The sequence below is a fragment of the Cardiocondyla obscurior genome, linkage group LG12 (assembly GCF_019399895.1).
Source record: "Cardiocondyla obscurior isolate alpha-2009 linkage group LG12, Cobs3.1, whole genome shotgun sequence".
Lineage (NCBI taxonomy): Eukaryota > Metazoa > Arthropoda > Insecta > Hymenoptera > Formicidae > Cardiocondyla > Cardiocondyla obscurior.
Window position 1 is genome coordinate 3,431,588 of NC_091875.1, and position 25,181 is coordinate 3,456,768.

Below are 25,181 nucleotides of genomic sequence, written 5' to 3' on the forward strand. Positions count from 1 at the left end.
CTTGGTTTGCAAACAACAAAAGAAGCTGTTTATTATTTCACCTAATGTAATTAAAAGTACACTGCGTTATATACATTTTTCTTTTCCAAGTACACGATTGCTTACTGTCTCTATAGGCATAATTGTATATAATATTTACATTGTCCTTCCTTTCTTTATTAAGTTATTACTGTAGTTACTTTTTTCTCTACATTACGATTATATTCCGTCTTACGTTCCTTGTAAATTGCTTTATGCGCAGTAGCGAGTACACAATTTAATTTTATATATATATATGTATATTCATATATATATTATATATATATATTTTTTATTATATATATATATATATTTATATATATTTATATATATATATATACATATGTATGTATATGTATTTATATTTTTATATAAAACAGTCCCTGGTCAAAACCAATAAGAGATAGTAGAGAGATAATAAATTTAACAAAACTATACCTTTATTGTTGTATCGTAATTACGCAATTAAAAATTAATTACTACACAAAGTATCGAGTGATAAAATACTATCGCAGCCTTCGTATTTGAGAGATCTCGCTCTCTTTTTTTTGTTTTTTTTTTGTTTTATTTCAGTAAACGTGCACTGTCACACACTGTTCGGTTACTAACGACGTATGATTATCTGTTTTCCACAGATTAAAGGGAGTCCCCAATTAATTCACATACGTTTTCGTTATCGAAGGAGTCGAGCCGATTTAAAGGCCACGGTAGATTCTACCAATGTTCGTAGCCCCTTATCGATGCACTTGCGTCTTTTACCGTGATTTGTTTAGAAAAAAACACCTCCACGCTCGCTTATAGCGTCGAACAGGGAATTATCTACAGATCTTCGTTGTGCGAGTAGTGTCGAGTCAGAAAGTAGAAAAAGAAAACGTGGACCGCGCCCACAGAATTCCTTTCAGGGCGATGTCTTCTGTGGTAGTCGTACTTTATCGTCTCGCGGCCCTACGGGACCTCGTTCCTCACTCGCCGGCTACGTGGCTGCTGTCTTGCTGCTGCTGCTGTTGCTCGGAGTGCTGCATCTCACCTTCCATTCGTGCCTGCCGTTCCGCAGCTGCTCGAGCCTGCCTTCCAGCACTAGAACGAAGATTCTTTCGCTCCAGAGGTGGCTCTACGCTCAACCGTTTGCCACTGCGAGCCTTTTTCGGCGCTTTAGCGCTGCTCTTACCATCCTCCTCCACTTCCGAAGCTACGGGTTTATTATTATCATTCTTCGCGCTAGTACTCTGCGCCGATGGGGACGTCACGTTCGCAGATGAGGATGAAGACAACGACGACGACGACGACGGTGTTGTCGCCTCGCTCACCTCTTTCTTTGCCGTCGTTTCAGCGGATGCAACGCTACACGCCTCCTCTTGTGAAGGCACCGGTTGCTGCGTCGTCTTCGTTGGAGTTGTTGACGACGGTTTCGTTACCGCTTCAATCTCTACTGTCGGCACTTCGCTGCTCAATGCGGACGATTTGGTAGACGGCTCTATTTCTGTGCGCATCTTTTTTGCGACAGGTTCGAGAGTGACCTCAAGCGGAGGCGGCACAGACGGTGTCGATCGCTGCTGCTGATGCTGATCGGAACTCTGATTACTTTCCGTACTGCTGCGACTTTTACTAGATGGTTTTTCGGGTCTCGGAGCTTCGTCAATGTTTCTTGTGACCAGTTCGGCACTGGTCCTGCTTAGATGCTCTAAAGCTTCCTTCATTTCCTGCTCCTTGCTCTTTCGGTCGGTTTTTTTCTCCGACAGATCTGCCGCCACCACGTCGGCTGGTTCCGCCACAGTTTCTCGCTTTTCGTGTTGCGGCTGCGGCTGCTGTTGTTGCTGCTCAACGCGGCGTCTTTCCTCACCGCTGTGTAACGCCGCCATGTCTGTATACTGTTGAAGAGTCACAGCTGGATCCACCGAGTATCTGGACGACTTTTTCTCAGGCTCTTTCCGCTTCGTCGTCGACGAGGACGACGACGTCGACGATGTCGAAGATTCTGGCGCGGTCTCGCGCTGCCTAGAGGAATTGTTGGACGAAGAAGGCTTGCGCACCGTGGAAGCGCTAGACGTCGGTGGGTTCAGCAAACCGCATTGAGCGAGACTCTCGTAGGCCGACGATACACCGCCAGACTGCATGGAAAACGGGTTCAGGCCGCTTAGTGTCAACGGTGTATAGAGAAGGCTGGGATTCGTAAAGAGAAATGGGAATGGCGAGGGGGTCGGCAGACTCGCGGACGAGACAGCGGACAAGGACGATGGACCACCAGCCGAAGACTTGCTACTGGTTGTTGGTTGATCTAATTTGTTACTACGTGATTTATTACTACCGCCGCCGCTATTGCCTCCACCGCTGGCGCTCATGCTCGACGAAGAACCGGTGTTTTTGCCGCTACTGCTGGTGCCAGCCGAGCTAACAACTGGATTATTCGCGTCCGCCGCGGCTGCTGCTGCCGCTGCCGCTGCCGCGCTGTTGGTTGCCGCTTGCGCGTTCAATGCTGCCTCCATGCCCGCCAACGACGGCAAACCTAGTCCAGCCAAATTGGCAAACAGCGAATTTGTTAGACTCATGTTGCCCAAGTTCCCGAGATTGCTCAGGCCGCCAAGCGCGCCCAGGTTTGTTAATCCGCCAAATGGCATCAGCAGCGGGTTCTTCGGGTCGAAGTTGCCGAGCGACAGGCCCGACAGCAGAGAGTTATTGAGATTGCCGAGCGGAAAGTTGAGGCCGGATGCCATCGACGTGGCTGCTAAGTTAGCAGTGTTCGCCGACTGCTGGCTCGTGGGACTGGGCATCATAGGTGGTCTGCCGGGACTTTTGCCTTTGTTAACGCCGCCGCGTTCGTTGCCCGATAATCTCTTCTGTAAATCGTGCGGAAGGTTGCCGCGCTCTTTCACGAGTTCTGCCCACTTCGGATCAACGTCAAACATTGGATTTTCCATTAACCACGTTCCGAGCCGTTTCAACTGGGGCGCTTTACTTCCGGTTACCTGATGAATAAATTCTTAGTTTTAGTATTTAGAGCAGAAATTTTTTTCCTTATAAATTAATAATAGATATCAATTTTTATATATAATTTTTATTTTATTTTATATATAATTTTATATATAATATTTTTTAATATTAATTAATAATAGATATAAATTTTTACGTTTATGTACAATTATTACGTACAATATTAAGAAATATTTAAAAGATTATAATAATAAAAATGTATTAAATTAACATACCTTCTTGCCAGTTAATCGATTTATAACTGCAACGTTCTCTTCGCCAGTGAGTTTTTTCCAATCTAACAAAGAAGGGTCGACACGTGGCCGGCGTCGTCGAGGAGCATTCAAATATTCTGCACTTAGTTGTTCCGACATTGTCTGTTCCGCCAACCACTTGTTCACTTTTGCCTCGTGCGAAAATGAGCCGATCTTGGACGAATACTCGGCAACTTTGTTAATGTCCGCGATCATTGCCTCGTAACTCTTTCGATGACTGCTGCTCGAGGAAGACGGATGCGCCGAATTGAAAGCCTGCTGCTGCTGCTGCTGCTGCTGTTGTTGCTGCTGCTGCTGCTGTTGCTGCTGCTGCTGCTGTTGTTGATGTTGCTGTTGTTTCTTTAGTTCACGATTCTGTTGCTCGGCTTGAGCCAGCAAAGCGGAGAAGGTATCTTTGTGCGAGTGCAATGACGGCGGTGGCAAAACAGACGAAGAGGAACTCGAGGCTCGAGAAGACGGAATTGACGTGACGGTAATAGAAAACGGCTTCTGGACACTCGACGGGGGATTGGGAAGACCGATCGGCGCCGACGTCGGAGTCACGGTCACGTTGGGCGTAATTGTATTTTTCTTGCTGTGGTCTAAAAAGTGGCCGCTCTGTTGTTCCTTCGCGGCGCTCAATCCCAATACTATTTCATCCAGCTTTCTACGCTTTTTCTCCTTCCCAACCACTGGTTCCTCCGTCGGCTGTTAAAAAAAAATTATATATACAATTTCAAGTAAAAATTAAATTAAAATTTCTTTAAGAAGTATATACTTACGCAGGATTTTCTTTTCATAAGTTTGTCCAGCATACTATCTAATTTCCCTTTATTGCTACTAACTTGTTTATTTTTATTCGGCATAGAGAAGTCTTGCACTTCATTCATAATATCCTTGTTAGTGTCAGAGCTTGGTTTCGGATATCTAAAATAATGATTATTATAATTTTATAGATATATTCGCAATATTAATTATATCGTTAGACATCTTATCGAATGTTACCCGGCAGATAAATCGATTGGCGTCAAAGTGCTCGATGTTCCAGGTATGACGGTTGTTTTTCCCGGAACGGTGTATTTCAGGTCGAATGGTATATTTGGTGTTCGCGTCTGTTGGTGTGCCGGAGGTGGCTGGACCGGCGTAGAACGTCGTGATTCCTCAGATTGAGATTCGTCGTTGATCTCCCAGGTAGTCGAGCCAGAAAGAACGACTGGTTTACTGAGAGGTGCGGGCGATGGCGTACTTAAGTGACTGCTGTTGAGAAGTGCGTGAAGTTTGGCTAGAAATAAACGAAAAGTTAATTATTACATATAATAAATATTTATTAATATAATTATTAATATAATAATTAATATTATTAAAAATTAATAAAATAATTATTAATATAATTAATATAAATTACCTCGCTCGGTTTCTACGTCTATTGCGATATGCCTCTTACGTTTCTTCGAAGCGGACATATTGTTACCGCTCGCTATAGATCTCGATACCCCGTGATCCGTGGTGATCGTTATAACCTCCGAACATTCTTTTTCATTTTGCGTGAGCTCCAGCTCTTCGCCAGCGCTGAAGTTCACAGACACCGGCCATTCCTTATGCTCTATCGCATGTACAATGTGCATTAAACGAGCTTCAATTGCGTGTTCCTGCAAAGAAAAGTAACGTAAAATTAATAAATACAATACAAGTAATAATTAAATAAAGAAAAAGTGTATATTTTTTTATATTTAATTCTTTATAACATAAAATAAAAAAACAAGTTAAAAAAAGAAGTTTACCTTTGGCCACTTTATCGATGTACTAGTGTTAGTGCAGCCATGCGCCAAAAGTTGCATCACCGTAGGCTCGTTATTATATTCCACCGGCTTGTCTCGTAAGACAAAAGTGTCGATTTGTGTTAGTCGCGACAACGGTTGTATCACTTCTAGGTCCGGGAACATTGCCTTCAACTCTGCGGCTTGAACGCTACATTTATCTTCAACTTGAGGAGCCTTCGCCTTTTCCTTAGTAACGTCTAAACTCTTTGTTTCCTGTGTCTCGATTTCTTCCTTAGCCGGTGCGGTTTCTGGCTTCACGTTCTTATTATTTTCATCTTCAATAACGGCCTCAGTAGTCTCTGCGCTTTTCTCAACAGTCTCGGCTTTCTCCTTAACTTCTGTCTCAGTTTTCTCGGTCGTTTCGGTTGCAATGTCTTGCGCTTGCGACTCATTCGGTTTCTCGGCGAGTTCGGCTTCCTGTTTGGCATCCTTTTCCTCAACCTTGTCTTCTTTTTCGAGTTCGACAACGGCGGGACTCTTCGCACTCTCCGAGCTAATTTCCTTCGCCGTATTTTCTTCGACTGATTTGGTAGTACTTGTCTGATTGGTTTTAGTACTGTCGCATTTAACTGGCTCTATTGCTAGCTCGCTTTTTTCCTCGTTCTTCACAACGACGTTATCGACGTCCGATGTTCTCGCAACAGTAGTAATTGTCAACGAACTACCAATAGATTTTTCTTCGGGCTTGGTTTCCGTTTTTACAATAGTTAATTCTACCTGGCTCTTTTCGGACTCCGCGTTCTCGGGCTTTTTATCGGCGGCAATCTGATCTTTGTCTTTTTTCGCTCCAACTTTTTCAATTTTTAAAGTTCCCTCACCTTTTTCTAATTTCACGAGTATCTCGTCTTTGTCGAACTTTAAGATATCCTCTCTGTTTTCGATCTTTATTGCTTTTTCGGATTTATCAATTACTTTAGGTGTTTGTGTACTCGCGTACATTGCTCTCGTAAGAAGTTTGTGGAACGAGAAGTCTGGATCGTTCAGTATAGTTATATCGGTACGTCCGAGACCGTGCTTCGCCGCACCGAGTAATAATTCCTTGTCGTGTTTCCCTGGCAGCCACCAATCCGGCGTATCTCCCGATGGCTGACACAGTGAGAGGCGTTCCTCGAGATGTGGATGCGACAGGATTTCCTCGCGGATTTTGCTCAGGAGATCGACGCGATCAAGGATTTGTCTCGCTTTGGCCGGACTCAGCTGGTCCACTGGAACATCTGTAAAATCTGTAACGTCAATTAAGTAAAATACTTCACACAAAATAAAAAGATATTTATTTATATAAATAATATAAAATAAATGATATGATTTTGAATTAATATTATATTAAACAGAACAAGAATTGAAAAAGAACGCACCTTCCTCTTCGTTCATTTTTGCATTACAAACTTTCTTGCACATCGCTCTAAACGACATATAGTAATCCGTGAGATCGTTGTCCGTTTTCTTGTCAAATCGGGCGATACTTTTGAACTTGGTCCAGTCGTATTGGGCCTTCTTTCTGTCGTAATTGACACCATACGTGGAGACCACCCGTAGGAACTCGCTCTCCTCGCGACGGGTCCACTTCGCTTTCTGTTCCTCGATGCGAGTGCGTTCTCGTTCCTTCACAATCGCTTCCATTTTTTCTCTTTTCTCCATCTTCTATAAACATGACGCCAAGTCCAAATATTACAGAATCATTACAGATAATTACATACTATGTGGCCTGAGGTAGATCTTTTTGCTTGTTAATAATAAATAATATATTTTAAATAAAATAATAATTATTCATATAAATAAAAATAGTAATATACTAACCAAAAGGTACATCGCTAATTGTTGTAGGTCCCATCCCTGCATGTTCAAAGGCGGTTCGTGCATCATGCTGGTGTGATTCATAACGTCGCTGTCCATTCCCATCTTGCCGGGCTTCGGGATAACTTTGACGTCCTCTTTCTTATTGACACTTCGCTGGTAGGAAGATATTACGCGGCGCAGCCGTGTATTAAGATCGACAACGGACGGCCAAGTCTTCTCGTCGTCCGGGAGAAGACCGTCGCCGTCGTGGCTGCTACTGGCTTCCGGTATCGGCGTATCCGCTTTGCTCGAGATAGCGGGGGAATCCGCCGGTGTTTCTCGACTAAACTTGTCGGAGTCCTTAGAGTCCTTGGTCATTCCCGGGGACTCGCCATCGTCCACGTCATTTTCCAAACTGTTGTCGTCCCTGCTGCTGCTGCTGAAATCGTGCAAACAATAAAAAGATTGAGGATAGTGCCTCTTGGTCTTCTTCTTCAACAAAACAAATAGGACGCTCGTTCGTTGCATATACATGTATATGCGTGTGATAAACTTTGAAACTTGATCTTGCGATATGTCCCGTCTAGATTTTATTCCGTGAAGTAAAAAGAACCAGAAAAAAAAGAAGATAGCGTCTATTGATTCAATTTATCGTTTCCTCTCTCGACGTTTCGTAACGTCGGCTATAAATAGGTAGACAGCGAAGTTAGATGATCTATTTTAATGCGCACGGCTCTTTTTCATATATGCGATAAAATATCTCTGACAGACAAGTCTCGAGAAGAACGATATCGTGTTCCCGACATCGTTCCGACTCAGTCTTTTTAATTCCTTGCGGTGTGCGCGCGGCATCCGCAGGTCGGCAATACTCCGCGAGGAAAGTATTGAGAGACGTTAAAGAGCGAGAGCTTAAGTGAACGTTATATACGCCGGTCTATTGCTGAAAAATAAAAAGCTATAACCGTACAAGCGTATATATAGTATTATATGTAAATATATAGAAAGCGGTGCAAGCGGTATAAGTGTTAGGACAGTTAGGCGGGGCGTAAAGTAGACGAAAGTAAGAGATATAGAGAGAGAGAAAGAGAGAGAGATGAGAACAGGTAACGAGGTATAAAGAAAACAAAAATATGCTAAGGTACTCACTCGGCGGCACTCTTGTTCTGAGAGTTCTGGAAAGGGGGAGGACAGCTTGTAATGAAAGAAAGCGCGGGGTCAGTCCTCATCTGGTCGTAATTCTCATAGCCGTGTTTGTAGCTGCCGACTATTAAGGATTTATCTGCCGTCGAGTCCCACCATTTCGCCGGTCGTTCCGTCAACTGTGGAGGGTCTATCGGCAACGCACTGCAGGGCGGTTTCGATTTACAATGTTTGCCAATTCACTTGCGTGCCGATACCAGTATTTATTAATTTAATTAAGGGAGATATTCCCATCTCGCACGAGATTTTAGAAGGGCGGTGTAACACATTAAGTAGTCTTTCCTTCTTTTTTTTTTTTTACTTTAAAGCTACACGGTTCCGATCGTCTTCCTCTCGATTTACAGTGCACTGTTTAGCAAAATTCTATGGCTTACCACTCCGCTGTAGAGATTCGATCATCCTCGCGACAGTTTTACCAAGTGTGCAAAAGTGTCTCTCTCGTAGCGATTCGCGGTCGCACGTGTACATATGTTATCGCATCGAATACGTGCATACAAGGATGGGAGATAAAAACGACTTCGTATTAGTAGCAAAGGGTAATAAAAAAAAAATAAAAAAATAAAAAAAATGTATAAAAAAAATTTTTTTTAAATTATAAAATGTAAAAAAAAAATATATATATATAATGATAAAAATGAACTTGGTAGTCGCAGAGCTACGTGGATCAACGCGATCCGGGCTCTATGAGCATTCCTCATACAAGTATAGCTCCCAGGGTTTCAACAAATACATCGCACATGCAACTATGCTAAGCTCCGTGGTAAGCACATATGTGAGTATACACGAATCCGTGATAGATGGTAGTCTATGATATGAAAAAGCGTGAGAGAAGGAGAGCGATGTGGGCTTACCTGACGTGAACGCCGTCGGAGATGTGTTGAACCAAATCGCCGATAATCTCGTGTTTGATATAATACAGCATCCGTACGCGTAACAGTACTCTGTAAAGTGAAAGAAAATTAATTAAGTTTTCTATGTAAATAATCAAAAGATTAAATATTAAATATTAAAAAAAAAATTAAATATTAAATAGATAACTATCTATAATTTTTAATTCGTACGATTAAAAAGAAGACACGAATTTCATACTGAAAATAATTAAGGCAAAAGACGAATATTACTAATCAATACATAAATCCGCCCGCTATAGTTATTTAAAAGAAAAGTTTTACGTAAATCGACTTGAGTTTTTTTTTATCGCATTTTAAGAATTTACAGCTGTTCATTTACTTATTGGCGTGCCGGCTGAGGTGCTTTCTGTAGTTGCTCTCGAGAAAGATGTCTCCGTCGAACTTCTCCGCGTTACTCCAATGATTAGGGTCACTTGGCCCGCCGTTGATGACCGATCCGCGGGTTTCTCTGCCTTCTCGAACACGGCTCTTCTTCTTTTGCCGGCTGTTTCTGCTCGTGGTATTCACCGACACGTTCTTCACCTTCTCGCCGTTCTCGATGGGCGTGATGAGATCCCAGATAAAGCTGCGGATCTTCTCGTCGCCGCGATAATAGCGCAAGCAGTAAAGCAGAATGACGCGAGCGCAATCCTCAACATCGACCTCACGCCAACCGCGACGGAACTGGCTGTGCTGTAGGATCTCTTCCCAACGGCCCCAGCCAAACGTCAGCAGTCCGCGCTCGACCTTGAAACATTCGCTGCGCGCCCAGCTGCCGTATACCACTTCGCCCTCGCGTGGCACGTACTCGTCGTAGAACTTGCGCGACTTCTTGCCGAACTTATCGCGCCGTTTTTTACTTCTGCCGGACAGGCCGATGCTCGTGTCGTCGTCGCTGTTCTCGTCCGAGCTATCGAGTTCGGACATATCCACCACCGACTCATCGTGACCGTAACGCTTAATTTGTGTCCTTCGTCGAGGTTCAGATATTACTAGCTCGTCCTCCTCTTTCTTCTCTGTAGTGTCAATTTCCGCCTTCTTAGCCCACTTTTTCCAAAAGTCAGGATCGTCTATATTAATGTCAGATCGGTTCGAGGAGCACGCAAAACTGGCCTTTGAAAACGTAGAGCCCTTCTCCGCTTCGATAGTGATAATTTGAGTTCTTCGCTCAAGTATCTGTTCAATGTCCTCCTCGCAGAACTTGTCGCCAGCATTGTCGTCGTCCATGATAGCGCCATAAGCACCTTTTTTCAGGAGATCTTCTATCTCTTTCTTCGTTAATTGTTTATTGCTGGGATCTTTGCCACCCTGGGCGGTATTCATGGATTGGAGAATCGCTTTGTCGAGCCCTAACTTCAGAGATGCTTTGTCGAACATTTCTCGCTCGTACGTATTGCGACATAGCAAACGATATACTTTGACCATTTTCTGCTGCCCAATTCGATGACAACGAGCCTGCGCCTGTAAATCATTTTGCGGATTCCAATCGCTATCGTAAATAATAACCGTATCGGCGGCGGTTAAATTAATGCCAAGTCCACCTGCTTTTGTACAGAGCAAGAAGACAAATCGATCCGAATCGGGCTTGCTGTAACGATCGATGGCGGCCTGTCGCAGATTTCCACGGATTCGACCGTCGATTCTTTCATACGGATACTTCTTATACAACAGATAATCCTCCAGCAAATCCAGGCATTTTACCATCTGACTGAATATCAAGACTCGATGGCCACTGGCTTTCAATTTCGGTAGCAGTTTGTCGATCAGGACCATTTTTCCGGAACTGTTCACCAGAGCATGATAATATGCTTCGGAATCTTCTTTCTCGCCGGTTTTATAATCCAGCTGTATTTGATCCTCGGCGCCGTTCAGCAAAAACGGATGGATGCAGCACTTTCTCAATTCCATCATCGTGTTCATGAGATTCGGAATGTTGGCGGACGTGGTGCCTTTCGCAAGAAACGAAAAATTTCTTTCGAGAATACCACGGTAATATTTCTTCTGTATATTAGTCAATTCCACTTCAACGACGGTTTCCTCTTTCGGCGCCAAAGACTTTTCGACGTCTTCCTTCAGGCGACGTAACATCATCGGCTTCAATAATAATTGCAGCTTTTGAACTTCCCCTTCGCTGCTCAGATTACCGAATTCCTTCAGGAATGCTTCGTTACTTGCAAACTGCTGCGGCTCGAGGAAATTCAATAAAGAAAACAGCTCGTTTACGTTGTTTTGTAACGGTGTACCAGATAAAAGTACCCTATGTTCCAAATTTAGTTGTCTGAGACCTTCGAGAAGTTTACAATTTCGATTTTTTAATCGATGTGCTTCATCTATGACGCAGAGCCTCCAATTATATCCACGCAATTCATTAAAATCTGTTATAATGATCTCAAACGTCGTTATCAGTACATTAAATTTTACTAAATCTTTAATTTGCTGTCCTTTCTCATTCTTGTAATAAACTTCATATTCTTGAAGCATTGTACGACTCGCCGCACTGTAATATAAATTTATACATTAATAAAAATTCAAATCGTATTCTTGTGTAAATAATATTGTTTCAATATACTTACGATCCATGGTACACGACGACGTTCATGTCGGTCCAGCTCTCAAATTCTCGCTGCCAATTTGGAATAGTCGACAACGGAGCTATAATCAAGAATGGCCCGCGAATACCATATTTGTATACTGCATCCACGAAAGTCAAGGACTGAATGGTTTTTCCTAGACCCATCTCATCGGCGAGAATACAATTGTGTCCATTGTACCATGAAAACAGCAACCAGTTCAATCCTTCTAACTGATATGGTCTTAAAATGTTATTACTCTTATAAACTGGCGATTCTTCTAATTTCACCCAGGCTGTGGCATTTGGCTTTTTTTTCGGCTAAAACAGTAAAAAGATTATACGTTAATAAATTATACATTAACTTATACATATATGCAAAAATAAAAAAATAATAAATTTAAGTTTCACGTTTGCACGTATTTTTAATTTTATAAAATAATAAATTTAATAAAGTTTTTAAACTTTATTTAAAATGAGCATAAAAATGAACATGTATCATATACCTTCCACTGTTCCTTTGGTGGCACCTTATTGAATCTTACAAATTGAGCTATTTTTTCGGGATCAACATCTTCTTCTAATTCCCAGGTAGAGTCTTCGTATTGCAGAGACCGCCATTTGACCAAAAAGTGTCGAACAGTCTCTCCGGTAGTTGGATCTGTATGAGTTGCTTCATCCAAGACTCGATCGACTTCAACAAAATCTGGATTGAAGGGATCATCCTCAGTCTAAAAAAAAAAAAGTATTAAATTATTTTTAATATTAATTTTTAACATACAATTACTACACATTAATATAACACTAAGTACATTTTCAAAAATATTGGTGTTCTGTTGCTGTTTCTGCTTGAATCTCTTTAATTTAGCTTGAATACGTTTATCTCCTTTATACATTTCCTCTTCCGTTCTCCATTCGCAATGCAAATACGAAAAGTTTCGATATTTAACGAAATACTCTTCTACTTCGATAAATTGTGGTTTTGTTTCAACAACGGCAGTAGTCTCAACTGTTTTCGACTCAGTAGGAGATTCTTCCGGTTTTACTTCGTCCTCTTTCTTTGCACTATCAGTCTCACTCTTTTCCTCATCTTCGGGTGTAATTTCAGTTTTCGTTTCTTTTTCGGTATCTTCTGCGTCTTCTTTTTTCACAGCTTCGTCAGGCGCATCTTTGTTATCTGCAGATTCTTCTTTATCTTCACTTTTTTCGGGAGATGGTTCTACTTTAGGTACCACAGGTTTAACTTCCCTTTTTCCCATTCGAGAGCATAAAATATGTTGAACAACCATAGAATCTTCATCTGTCGTATTCTATAAAATAATAAATAAAATATAATAATAAAAAAAATGCATTAATAATTATAAACTCGTTACTAAAGTTTAAAAATACATACAATGTATACAAAGTTAGGTTTGTTAGGGCCGACTTCACCTCCTTCCGTACCCTCCTTCTTAGTAACAGCGGGTTTTGAAGTGTTTGCACCCTCTCCCACTTTTTTCGAGACTTGAGCTTCTTGCATAGGAACGTCGTCGTCCGAGAATCGCAACATCACGTCGTCAACATATTTCTTGCGATGAGTGTTTCTTGCTGAACGCCGCTTATTTACGTCATCGCCAGCTTCTGGCGATGGTGGAGGCGTCGCCGCTAGTTCCTCGCCATCAGAATCCGGAGCAATGCGACTTTTGCGTTTTCTGTGAATAACAATAAAGTTTAATAGTATATGCGTTAATTATTTTAAAGCATTAATGACCAATAAAACAATGCTGTTATTTACTTAGAACTCCTCGAACTTTTGCCTCCGCCAGATTTTCCGCCGGTACTCGATCGTTTTCTAGATGCAGATTTCTTTTTGCTACCACCACTTGTATTTTCGGTAGTCGCAGTAGTCGCCTCTGAGTTTTCTTCTTTCTTTTCGCCTTCCGTCACGTCTTCCGTGCTAGTTTTTTCTTTACTCTCTTCCTTTACCTCGGATAAAAGGGGTTCATTGGTGGAAGAATCCACTTGCTCTTGATCACCTTGTATAGATGACTCACAGACCTTCGTCTCGGCGTCTTTAACAGCACTGGAATCCGAAACGGTAGTTTCTTCGTTCTCGCGTACGACTTCATCATCAGCGGACTCAGATTGATTAGTTTTTCTACAAAAATAATAGTAAATATTTTATAATATATGTATATGTACGTAAGTATTAATATATTTTCTGTAGGATATATATTTTTTGTATTTACTTTCTGTTACGTTTTGTGGAATCCTTGTCTTTATCCTTATTCCTTTTTCTCGCCACTTTCGGCGATTTCGGTTCCTTAGGTGGTTTTGGCTCCTTCTTAGGTTTCGGCTCTTTGGGCTCTTTAGGTTCTTTCGGTTTGCGTGGCTTTCGAGGTGATCGTGACTTTCTACTCTTAGTCCATTCCTCTTCCATGTCACCGGAAGACGGCTTAATATCTTCCGAATCTGCAGCGCTATCTACTATATTGCTGCTATCACCTGGAGTAACTTTATTGTCCGACAAAGGTTGCTCAGGTTGCTGAGTGGCAGTGGTAGGCGCAGATGCCTCTTTATCGGCTTTTTTACGACTCTTCTTTGTTCGCGGTGTACCTTTGCTGCGACCGCGTCCAGTAGTACTAGAAACCTATTATCACATAATATTTAATAGATAATATATAATTATTTTCATGTAAAAGTCCAAATATATGCGTAAATAAAATTTACAAAAAGAAAATATTGTATTTAAACATAACGTGCACTTATTATATATATTTTTGTCACAATTTAAAATGCTTTTTTATAAAATTGATTAATTCTTTTAATATAAAAATTATTAAAAGATAATTTTTAATTGATGCTGCGTGGAATTGTTAATTAATCACTTACCTGTGGACTATCGACTACAGCTGCGGTAAACATCGGAGTTTGTAATATACATTGCGGACCACCGTTACATTGATCATTCGTCTCGTGTTGTTGCAACGCCTGCAACTTCTCCTGCAAAGCGACAATCTTTTCTTGATTTTCAGAGCCCGGCGGCATACAGAATAATTCCTGTAATTGTTGTTGTAATGCAGCTCGCTCTTGATGATGTGTAAGTGGTGTACAGGACGTGCCGAAACCGCTAGACGCGACTGCTGGAGTTTGCGTAGGGTTAGCCGGCATGTTGTACATGTTCGGCATCGTGCTGCCGGTAATCATATCGCCTCCAGAATGATACTGTTAATTAAAAATTAATATTAAAGATTGATATCAATGAAAAATATATTGTTACAATTAATTATATAAAACATTTTAATTTTACGTCAATAATATTAGTAGTACCTGATGCGGTGTTTGCGAGTTTGGCACGGGAACCGTAGCTTGATGCGACGGCAACACCATTCCGCTAGTTTGACTGACCGCGGGTATTTGTTGTGCGTTTAAATGGCCAGGCGTCACTTGAGAATTTTGATTCTGCATCTGGGACGTCGGATTTTGTATCGGCTGCGCTTGTATCTGCGGTTGAATTTGAGGCGATATCAGCGCGGTGCTCTGCGACATTATGCCAACCTGCTGAGGCTGAATATGAGGCGGCTGCGTCTGCGGTGGCGTCGTCGTTGTCGACTGCGCCTGCTGCGTGACACAGGTCGGGCCCTGCTGAGCCACCGGTTGCGCCAACTGCGGCTGTGGCTGCGTTAGTTGGGCTTGTTGCGGCTGTGCTAGCTGAGATTGCGGCTGCGCTAATTGAGCCTGCGGCTGCCCTAATTGAGGCTGCGGTTGTCCCAACTGAGGCTGAGTTTGTCCCAGCTGCGACTGCGATTGTCCCAGTTGGGACTGCGACGTCGGTGAAATTTGTTGAGGCGGTACCGGCTGCGCTTGGCTCAATACGGGCTGCTGAGACTGAGGAATCTGTGGTTGCGGCGCAGGTGTAATCTGTTGTTGCTGCTGCGGCTGCTGCTGCGACGGTGGCTGCGATTGAGGTATTTGCTGCTGTGGCTGCAATTGCTGAACAGGCTGCGACTGACTCATTTGAGATTGTTGTGGCGATTGCAGCTGCGGTTGAGGAGGTGGTATAGCTGCTTGAGGTTGAACTATCTGCGGCTGTGCCATGTGAAGCTGTTGCACTGGCTGTTGCACTGATTGCTGTACCGATTGCGACACCGTTTGCTGCACCGTTTGTTGTATTGGTTGTTGTACCGGTTGTTGCACAGATTGTTGCACTGGCGCTTGCGGAGGACAAGTGATAGATTGCTGTTGAGTATGTTGCGGCTGTGGCTGCGGCTGCTGCTGTCCTATTGCTTGTTGCGAATGTGTTGTACTATTCAATGTCGATTGATGTACTTCTATACTTTGTTCCGGCGTTTTCGTCTCGCACACACTCGGATTCTCCATTCCGGAAACAGGATTTTGAATCGACGCGGTAGTTTGCTGTTGCTGCTGTAACGACGTAGTCATGCTTGTGCACTCCATATTGCCACTTGTGCTGGACGCAGGAAGAGACTGCACCGATTCAATCGAAGATATACTCGCCGACGTAGGTATATTTCCTACCGTAGATGTGTGATCTAAAGATAGATTGTTCTGCGAATTATTTTGTGCCGATGTATCCACTTGCGGACCGAGTTGCGCCGTCGCGTCCGGTGGTTGAGCCTGTTGAGTTTGATGCAAAGAGGTCTCGGGCTCTGGTTGTTTCGGGGTTTCAATCGGATGTACGACGTTCTCCGCCGTCGGCTCTCTCGTTGTCGTTGTGCTTGTCGTTGTTGCTGTTTCTACAACGTTATGTTGAACAGCAGTCTCAGGTCCTGCTACGGAAAACATCGGAGCGCTCTGTTCGGATACTATCGGCGCCTGAGACTGCTCCGTTATGCCGCCTCTTTCTTCGTTAACACCGATATTCGGCCTAATCTGCTGCTGCTGCTGCTGCTGCGGTGGTGGCTGCTGCGGATGTGATTGCCATTGCGTGGGCATTGGCATTCTGGGTCCCACAACCTGACCCGGCATCGGACTCTGCGCAGTCGGCTGCTGCGGCAGAACGTTCGGCGTTTGCGACATTGGCGGGCGTGCTTGAAATTGATTATACTGATCCGGAGCAGGAACGCTAGAGTTCGACACGGAAACTCCCGGCATCACCATCTGCTCGAGAGCTTGTAAGGTAGTCTGTTGCTGCTGCGACGTTGGATTCATTTGCATAGATGTAGGCGGACACGAGGGCGATACTGACATCGCGCCAGCCTGATTACCCTGCTGATGAGGAAGTTGAACGTGAGGATGCGGCGATAGAGTAGAAGGTTTGGCAGGCGACATGATGGGCCGAGGTGACATCTGCTGCTGCACTGCCGGCGGACGCGGGGACATTTGCGGCCGCGGCGACATTTGCGGCGACAACTGCGGAAACGCAGCGCGATACTGCGGGCTCGTAGAGTGCTTGGCCGGCGCCGTGCCGAACTGTTGCTGTGGCGGCGCCGAATGCTGCGGCTGATTGAACATCGACGTAGCATGATGGGGATACTGAGGATCCATCGTCGGTTGCTGCGGGGTGCTCGGATGCTGCGGGGTATGCTGCGGATATTGCTGAGGATGCGATGGATGCGGTTGATGAGTGGGATGCGCCGGGTGATGATGCGGCATTCTCGCCTGAGGTGGTTGTTGAGCCTGCTGCTGCTGATGAATCGCCGAAGCAAAACCGGGGTAACCGGGAGATGTCTGATACATCGCCGCGACCGAGTTGCCTTGTTGATAATGCTGCTGCTGGCCGACCATGTGCTGGTAGACGCTGCCGGTTGTACCAGGCTGCATCGGCTGATGCAGAACGCCCATGTTGCCTATCATTCCCTGCTGGCCAAAGTGCTGCTGCTGCTGCTGCTGTTGTTGCTGCTGCTGCTGCTGCATTTTTTGATTGATAACGCCGGCCTGGTCTTGCTGATGAGAATACTGTGGTGGCATGTGTTGCCTGTACGTGGCAGGTTGCGGAGCCATCTGATTGTAATGCCTCTGCATTTGTGGATAGCCACTTCCGTTACCCGGCCAACCTTGTTGGCTGGGATCCATACTCATGTTGGCTCTGGCCATCGAGTGTTGCTGTTCCATAGAATACATATTGTCATTGTAGCTAGGATACTGACCGCCGCTACCCGGATGAGGCCCCCTGTGCTGCTGCGGTGCAATGTTGCGGGCCTGATTTTGAAACGCGCCCGGCACCATAGCACGCTGAGGTGTCGCGCTATTATCGAACGTACCGAGATTTTGGTTGAACATGCTGCGCTGCGACGGACTTTGCAATTGATTCGAGCCACCAAATTCAGATCCGCCGAATGAGGTCAATTTTTGGATTGGAGATTCTTGAGAAATGTTGTAGGATTGGCTAATGTAACTCCCTCCTCCATTAGGGCCGGAATTAAGACCGTCTCTGGACACCGCTACGGAATTATTCGCAGGCGCAGGATCGAAGTGATCGTTCGCTCCGAGATCAGGAAGAGCCTCGAGCATCGAGCCACTGACATCTTCGCCAAACAGATCGTAGTCCATGTCTACGCTGAAGGACTCCTCGTCCCCATTTCAGGCTTAGGAGAATATTGTACGATCTTTTTTATAGCCAGTAACGTGCCCATGGTAAACTCAAGCTCTTGCTGTCTGAAACAATCAAACGAATTTCATATACCCCGGTATACTAATATCTTCCAAGTATTTTTTTTTCTTTTTCTTTCTTTTTTTTTTTGCGCGCGTTTTTTTGCATGCGCGATGCGACATTAGAATACTATCGATTCCGCTGGAGCGACATACGCCAAAGGGGAAAAGCTATACGCTTATGGTTCAATTCCTCATAATCGCCATAACTTTTCCCCCTCGGAATATATCCCGGCCCGCAACATCTGGCCGTACTTTTATATCGAAACTTTCAAATTACATATTATATATATGTCATAATTTCGCATACTGAGAAGAACATTCACGGGTTTTACCAGGGAACGTAGGGACGCCGAGGGAGAGAAGGAACTACCACCATGCAGAAGATATTCAAAATTACGTAAAAGCGATCGTGGAATTTCGAGGCGGCGCGTCGCAGAGTTTAACTGCCATTTTGCTGCTTCGCGACAAAAATCGTGACTTGATATATATTTGTTAAGAAAACAGTTACGGCTCTCGTCGATTCCCGACTCGATATCGCCAGAGAAAAGGGGAGGGGGAAGGGCGATAACAATTTCCGCGAAAGTCATGAATGAAATATCGTGGTTTTCCGAGGAAAAACGACGGGCTAAGGGAAGTAAAGGGCGTAATTAGGATCGCTGGTGCCGACGGGAGAGTCGCACTGGCCCCTCCTCTACACCCGGCGTAGCGAATTAAATGTCGCGGTCTATAGAATCACTGAGCGTTAACATAAAACGAAACGACGCGACGCGAAAAATCGCCGGAGCCGCTTGAGAATATTCTCCGCGGATCCGCGCAGATTCGTAATTACGTTCCAGCGAATTGACAGCGTACCGTTCCCGGACGGCACGCACGTTTTCGGCGCGAGCGAGAATGTTTTCCTTTCCTCTCCGCGTGACAGCGCACGATGAAATCTATCGAGCGCGGTGCCGGGCAAAGGAGATTGAAATCGAAGACGCGCGACGCCGTGGAAGAAAAAAAAAATTGAAAAAAAAGAAAAAAAAGAAGAGGGAGGTATCACCGCGCTCGGCGGCGCCCAACTTTTACCGAAACGGCGACGGAATTGCGAATAATACCTTCCTTACGTGCAACAATATGGCATTGCCCTGGCGTCGGACGAAAATCGGCGCGATGTCGCCGATCGATAGACAACGTCGAACGAAGTGGCGGAGAGAACGCCGGGCGGAATGAGAGAGGGAATAAAACGGATAAAACAAAAAATTAGGGCAACGTACAAGCCCGATACACACTGACAAGCGCGACGCGCGGGCAGAGGAGGAGGGGGAGAGAAGGCGAGGAACGGGAGAAAGGAGAGAAAGAGGAGAACGTTCCTGGTGTCTCGTCGGAAAACGAACAAAAATACACACTCACTCGGTGTGTGCGTGCGCGATGCGAGCGAGCGAGACGGCGCGAGAAAGAGAGAGAGCGAGCGACGAACGAATGAGCGAGCGGTCGAAACTGCATCGAACGAACGGCGGTAAGAAAAAAGGAGAGGCTCTACGTACTTTCTCTCTCTCTCTCTTTCTCTATCTCGCGCGCGCACACCGCGGCCGTTCACGCGCGGCCCGTATTTCATCGGCGCGTCTTTGCGGCGGCGAAGCAGGAAGCCGTCGTCGGCGGGGGTTATGGCATACGCCGTGATCGGCGTCGCGGCGAGTCCCTCTCACGTGAGGAAGAGCGTCGGGTCAGTCGCGCCGTCGACGCATCGATGACGGCGGCGGTAGCGACGACGACGACGACGACGAACGGTAGACAGAGGAAGAAAGAATGAGACGGAGAGAGAGAGAGAGATAGAGCGCGAACGAGAGAAACGACGGGCCCGATGACTACGGAAAGTACGCCATTATTGCGAAAGAGAGAGGGAGAGAACCGACACGGGGGAGAGAGAGCGGGAGAGAGACTTCCGTTCGCGGCGAGCAGAGAGAATTCGTCGTTATCGCGCGGGCCTCTGTGATTATCATTATTTGCGATAGCGGGCAGAAGTGCGCTACCGAAAATATTAGTGGTCGCGCGGTGGTCACGTCGCGTCGCGCTCCCGCATTCCGCTTTTTTTTTTATCCTCCTCTCCGCCACCGGTGGCACTTTCTTGCGGCGGCGAGAGAGCGAGCCAGATGAGAGAGCGCACCGCTCCCGCACCGTTTCGCGGCCAAAGGACGCGCCGCCGCGCGCCGCCAGCGGCGTTTCGTCGGAAAACCACCCTGTCTGTCCGTCAGTCCGTTCACGCGCGCGCGCGTACACCCGCAGACACGTACGTGCGTACGTGCGTGCGTACGTCATGCGTACGTTCACGCGATTTCCACGGCGATGGCCAGCGTATACGCCGAGACGCGTGCCCCCGAGCTCGAAAATCGTTCCGTAGACAGCCGTGCCGCACGGTCGTACGTATGCGTCTGTATGTATGTCTGTGAATGCATCTCTCTCACTCGTTGACGTTCACGATAAGTGACTAGCTTTACTCACTCGCTCGCCCCGTCCCTCCCCGCCGCGCGGAGTACTCATCGCTTACCCCGTACAGTCGTCCCGTTCCAGCGCGACGAGAGAGACAGAGAAGTCCGCCACCATACCACGCTCTTGCACTGTGCACCACCACTGTTTCGCCCGCAAAGTAAAACGCGTCCGCTTCCCGGAGTAATAACGTCGCCGGTGTGTTACGGACGGGAGAACGAGCACCTCTAGCGCGCAGGCGGGCACACGAGCGGCGACGGCACCAGGCCGCACACCGCTCTCGCTCGGCGCACCACCTGGCGGCGTGCGCATCTCCCGACCTCTTCTTTTTTCTTTTTTTTTTTTCTTTTTTTTTCCTTCTTCTCCCGTCTCTTTCTCGCTCCCTCTGTCTCTCCCTCTCGCTCTTCGTCGCGCGCGCCGCTGTGTGCAGAGACATGCAATGGTATCGCGTCGTTCGCTCGCCGGCTCTCGACGGTCGGCCCGGTGTATTGTGCGCATACATGTCTGAGCGTATGTCTGTATCCGTCGCCGTCGCATGTGCGCGCGCGTGCACACACGGCAACCGGAGGAGCGTACTCGGCTCGTAAATTGTTTTAGGTCCGTTTTACCTGCGTATTCCGCACTCGGAGTGAAATGAATATATCTTTCTGCGCACTCCCGAGGAAGGGGGGGGGGAGAGGGAGAGAAGGGCGGAATATAGGAAGCGCGGATCAAAACGGACGGACCAGCTCGACAGGGTCCGTTAGCTCCTCGTCCCCGCATTTACCTGCGCCCCTTCCGACACTTCTCGAATTTGAGAATGAACCGCGAGGGGCGAAAGGACCGGGGGGGCGGCGAAGCGAAGCTTCGCAGGAACGAGGAAACGAACGGGGAACCGATCTTCGCGGGTCCGCGATCCTCTCCGCCTTGGACTTCTCCCGACGGTCAGATCTCCGGTCCTTAAACGCCGCGAACGTCTAATTACGCGACTCGTTCTCGCTTCCGAGAGCGCGACATGCCGACTCGAAAAGGGCGGGCCCGTTCCCTTCCTCGCGCTTTTCTTATCGCCACACGTCGTTAATTGTACGATAATGTTGCAGGCAGGTATACCTCGACGAAGAAGAACGTCCGACGTCCCTCGCGCGTAATCCGAGGCAGCCCGGGACTATCGGCCGACGGCATTGAAAATCGTCCCTTAGGCCTACTTCGAGTGGGATTTTTGTCAGATGAAGCCGGCTGTTTCGAACAACGCTTTTTCTTTCCCTTCGTCAGCATGCGCGGGTATCACCTGTCAGGTTAACACGACCGAGCCGTGGTTATCCGTTTGAACCCTCGAGCCCGATTAATTATCTAACGACGTCGCAAAAAAAAAAAAGAATTGGATTTATTTAACTTGTTCCGGGGACGAATATCGCCGAAGAAGAACTCAGTTTTCAGAGATCTCTGCAAGGTTACGTTCTGCTAATTTTAGAATTTTTTGATTGATGTTTATTTTTTTAACGCGAGATAAATTTCTAGGAGGACATCCCGGCCACGAGGACGAGATGAGATAGCGCAGTTTTTCTCATTGATATTTCACAACAGTTTGTCTTCGATCTTCGCTTTGGAAAAAAGAAAAAAAAAAATCCTCGAAAAGGTGAATAATTTTCAATAGTTCTATATTTATGGTGAGAATCAGCAATAATTTCAAGCTGTCAGCGGTTTGAATGATTCTTTTACTTTGCAATTTGTTAAACGAATCTGGATCTTTACTTGTTTTATAATGTCTTTTAGTTTATCTCTCACTGAAATCAAATGAAGAAACGTGTCGTCATTAAACAAGGACCAATTACAAAAAAAAAAAAAAAAAAAAAAAAAGACAGCGCCAAGATTTCTCTTCAGTACGAACAAATTAATTCTTTTCTTTTTCTATTTTACTTAAGTTCTTATGATTAATACTTTTTTCATATCAACAAATTATGTTAGAATTCTTAATCCCTGTCCAAAATGAATTTTCAACGCCACCTTATTCGTTGCCGATCAGAACTCTCCAACTATCTAAGTCATAATTGCAACAATACCTAAACAATTCCGCCGGACAAACTAGCAACGACGCGAATGAATCTGGAATACGCCGATGAGGGATTTTAATTACGGCGTTGTTGTCGGAAATGCGAAGAAAAATGGAAACCAGCTTAGCAAAGTGCCCCGTGCTCTCTTTACGGCGGACAGATTTATGGATCCACTCGTGCATGTGTGCGTGTACACGGAGAGCCGTGCGAATTTAGTGAAAGGATAGGCAATAACGGTGCGGGAGACAGAAGGAGAGACAGAGAGAGAAAGAGAGAGATCGTGAAAAAGAGAGACGGGGAAAAGAGCGGGAGAGAGACGGAGGGAGAAAGACGACGAAGAACAACGCTACGGACGAGCCGCGCTGGCAACGCGCATCGGGGTATTCAATATCGCGGGTAAAGGCGCACCGCGCAATTGGTAGCGGCAAGACAGGAGTCGAAATTACACAAGGAAAGAGGACCAATCAGATTTTAGCTTATAAAGTCCGATAGCCGCGCGTAGGATATTCGATTAACCAATCGTATTCCGCGGGTATCGATTCGAATACGTCTCTCCCGGCGCATTCACGCTCAAATGGCAGCCGGAGCTACGGGAACGACGGGGGTCGAGGAAGAGATCCTCCTGACGGTCCTCGAATCCGGAAGTCGAACCGATCCCTCAGAGTTTAACAGGCAGCCTCCAGCGGCGAGATAAACCGTTACCGCACTCGGCTCGATTTATTTCCCTAGTTTTTTTTTCTTTTTTCTGTTTTTTTTTCTTTTTCTTTTCTTTTAATTTTTTTTTTTTTTTTATCTTTTTTCTTTGAGAAGGAAACACTTCAAGGCGACGGAGGACAATCACACCGACCGTCGGTTATTAGAAATGCATCCCCGTTTGTCACGCATCGCGCCCAGAATGTTTTTCGTACAAACTTAATTTTTATTTTTTTACAAACGATCGCGGGGACGAATTGAAAATCGTTCGAATTGCGCGCATCGGAACGTCGTCGAAAAGAAACGGGAAGATTCCGGGGTATCTAAGTAAACATGATGGTGCACAAACTCTGCAAGTACTCGCGGAAATAAAATAAAAAAAGACAAAAAAAAATAGCGATTTAATCATGCCTCGGCGTTTCGAGTTTTAACAAACTTCACGCGACTCGGACGAAAAAGAGATAACCCACGATCTTTGCACGGTTACTTAATTGCCAAGATTCCGCGGAAAACGGAAGTGCCGACAAACAAAACGGACTAAAAAAAAAAAAAAAAGAAGCGAATTATCGCGTGTCGGGTCGCGAATTCTCGGAAGATCTGCCTTCCGAATGCTCTGAATCTATCGCGTTACACTTCTCACGATCGAAGTAAAAAGCGCGTCGCCGGAGACGTCGCGGTGAGAAAAGCCTTCCAGAAAGAGGAACAGGTGAAAAAGCAGGAAAGAAGTAGCCAGGCGCGAGGGAAACTGATGCGGCCGGCACGTCGCGCCGTAAATCACAATGCAGGTGAAAATCGGCGGTATACTTTCGGCACTAATGATCGGTATGGAGAGCAGAACTCACGATTGTGCGAACGATGATCCCATCTCTCACTCCGAGGTCCATCTAAAAGAAAACAAGACACTCAGGTACGCGGAGGGACGAAAGGGGGAGGAGAAGAATAATGAAAAGGAGAGAGGGAGGAGGGGGGGGAAGAAAATGAGACAGATTGCGGGGGGGGCAACGCAGGGGGGTTACCGCGCGAATGTTCGCTCAATCGTTATCTCGGTGTCCATTTTGTTTGGTTTAATTACTGAAGAGGCGTCGGTGGTGGTGCTGGCGGTGGGTGCCGCCGTGGGTTACGTTGACACGACGCGACGACGGCCCCTTCGATCGTCACCGCTTGCCAGCCCTCGGTACCGAGAAGGCGATCGCGCACGCATAGATTCGCACGGAGAAAAGGGAAGACGAGGAAAGAAAAAGAGAAAGAGAGAGGGGAAACACGAGGAAAAAGAAAGACACCGAAGATCCAGCACAGACGCCACGGCGCGCGCGCTCACTCACTCCGACATGCACAAGCGCGTGAGCGCACACACACGAGCGCGTGGATCGCAGCGTGAATTAAACGCACGAGCGAAACTCACGGGGGCACCCGACCATGCCGGGGGTCACGGCACGCACTCGACGCGATCCCGCAGCATCCATCCGGAGCAGCAGCCGTCCGGTCGCGCGCCACGGTAACCTAATTTCGCGGGGGAGGGAAGAGAGGAAGGGAACAATGATGGTGTTCCGTACCTGTGCCTGTTCCTGCCGCCGCGTTTCTTCTCCCCATTCACTCGGACTGTCGCGTGCGTCCCGTACGTACGCGCGGGTACGACCAACGTACGTAGTGTCGCGACGGCGTCGCCGATGATCCTCGCGCACTCTCTCCGCTCGGTCACTTTCCGCACGCTTAACACGTCCACCCGTCCGTCCCGTCGAAGTCGACGACACACACTCGCGGTACTCGCACTTCCATACGTACACGGCAACCGCGCACACATGCGCACGAGGCTGATCGGTAGCTCGTCGTTCTCGTTTCACGTTTACGCCGTCGCCGCCAGGCGACGTCGATGGCCGCGACACCCTGGAGACCCTCTACCGAGAGGA

At 46.3% G+C, this 25,181-nt stretch overlaps 1 protein-coding gene across 8 annotated transcripts; it reads right to left on the reverse strand.

The window, feature by feature from the left end:
- Nucleotide 1: 1 nt before the first annotated feature.
- Kis (chromodomain helicase DNA binding protein kismet) lies at nt 2-25,062 on the reverse strand. Of its 8 annotated transcripts, XM_070664091.1 has the most exons (21): nt 24,828-25,062; nt 24,117-24,158; nt 14,804-18,091; nt 14,366-14,698; nt 13,723-14,123; nt 13,269-13,631; nt 12,888-13,185; nt 12,307-12,804; nt 12,001-12,225; nt 11,499-11,815; nt 9,266-11,422; nt 8,887-8,976; nt 7,982-8,179; nt 6,857-7,274; nt 6,415-6,700; nt 5,021-6,282; nt 4,645-4,888; nt 4,245-4,521; nt 4,022-4,166; nt 3,222-3,947; nt 2-2,981 (listed from the first exon to the last, which is right to left on the reverse strand). In XM_070664091.1, the coding sequence occupies exons 3-21, from the start codon at nt 17,984-17,986 to the stop codon at nt 981-983; spliced, it is 13,422 nt and encodes a 4,473-aa protein (XP_070520192.1). In that variant the 5' UTR covers nt 17,987-18,091; nt 24,117-24,158; nt 24,828-25,062; the 3' UTR covers nt 2-980. The 8 variants fall into 8 exon arrangements, with proteins under 8 accessions (XP_070520192.1, XP_070520191.1, XP_070520193.1 ...); XM_070664090.1 differs by lacking the exon at nt 24,117-24,158; XM_070664092.1 differs by lacking the exons at nt 24,117-24,158; nt 24,828-25,062 and adding an exon at nt 20,613-20,808 and having other exon boundaries at nt 6,857-7,271.
- Between the last annotated feature and the right edge of the window lie 119 nt (nt 25,063-25,181).

Bases quoted from the DNA above. Each gene is read 5' to 3' on its own strand.
- Kis (XM_070664090.1), bottom strand. From the start codon at position 17,986: ATGGACTACGATCTGTTTGGCGAAGATGTCAGTGGCTCGATGCTCGAG. The intron at 11,816-12,000 runs GTATATGATACA...TTACTGTTTTAG, and splicing joins CACCAAAGGAACAGTGGAAG to CCGAAAAAAAAGCCAAATGC. The intron at 11,423-11,498 runs GTAAGTATATTG...TTTATATTACAG, and splicing joins GTCGTCGTGTACCATGGATC to TGCGGCGAGTCGTACAATGC.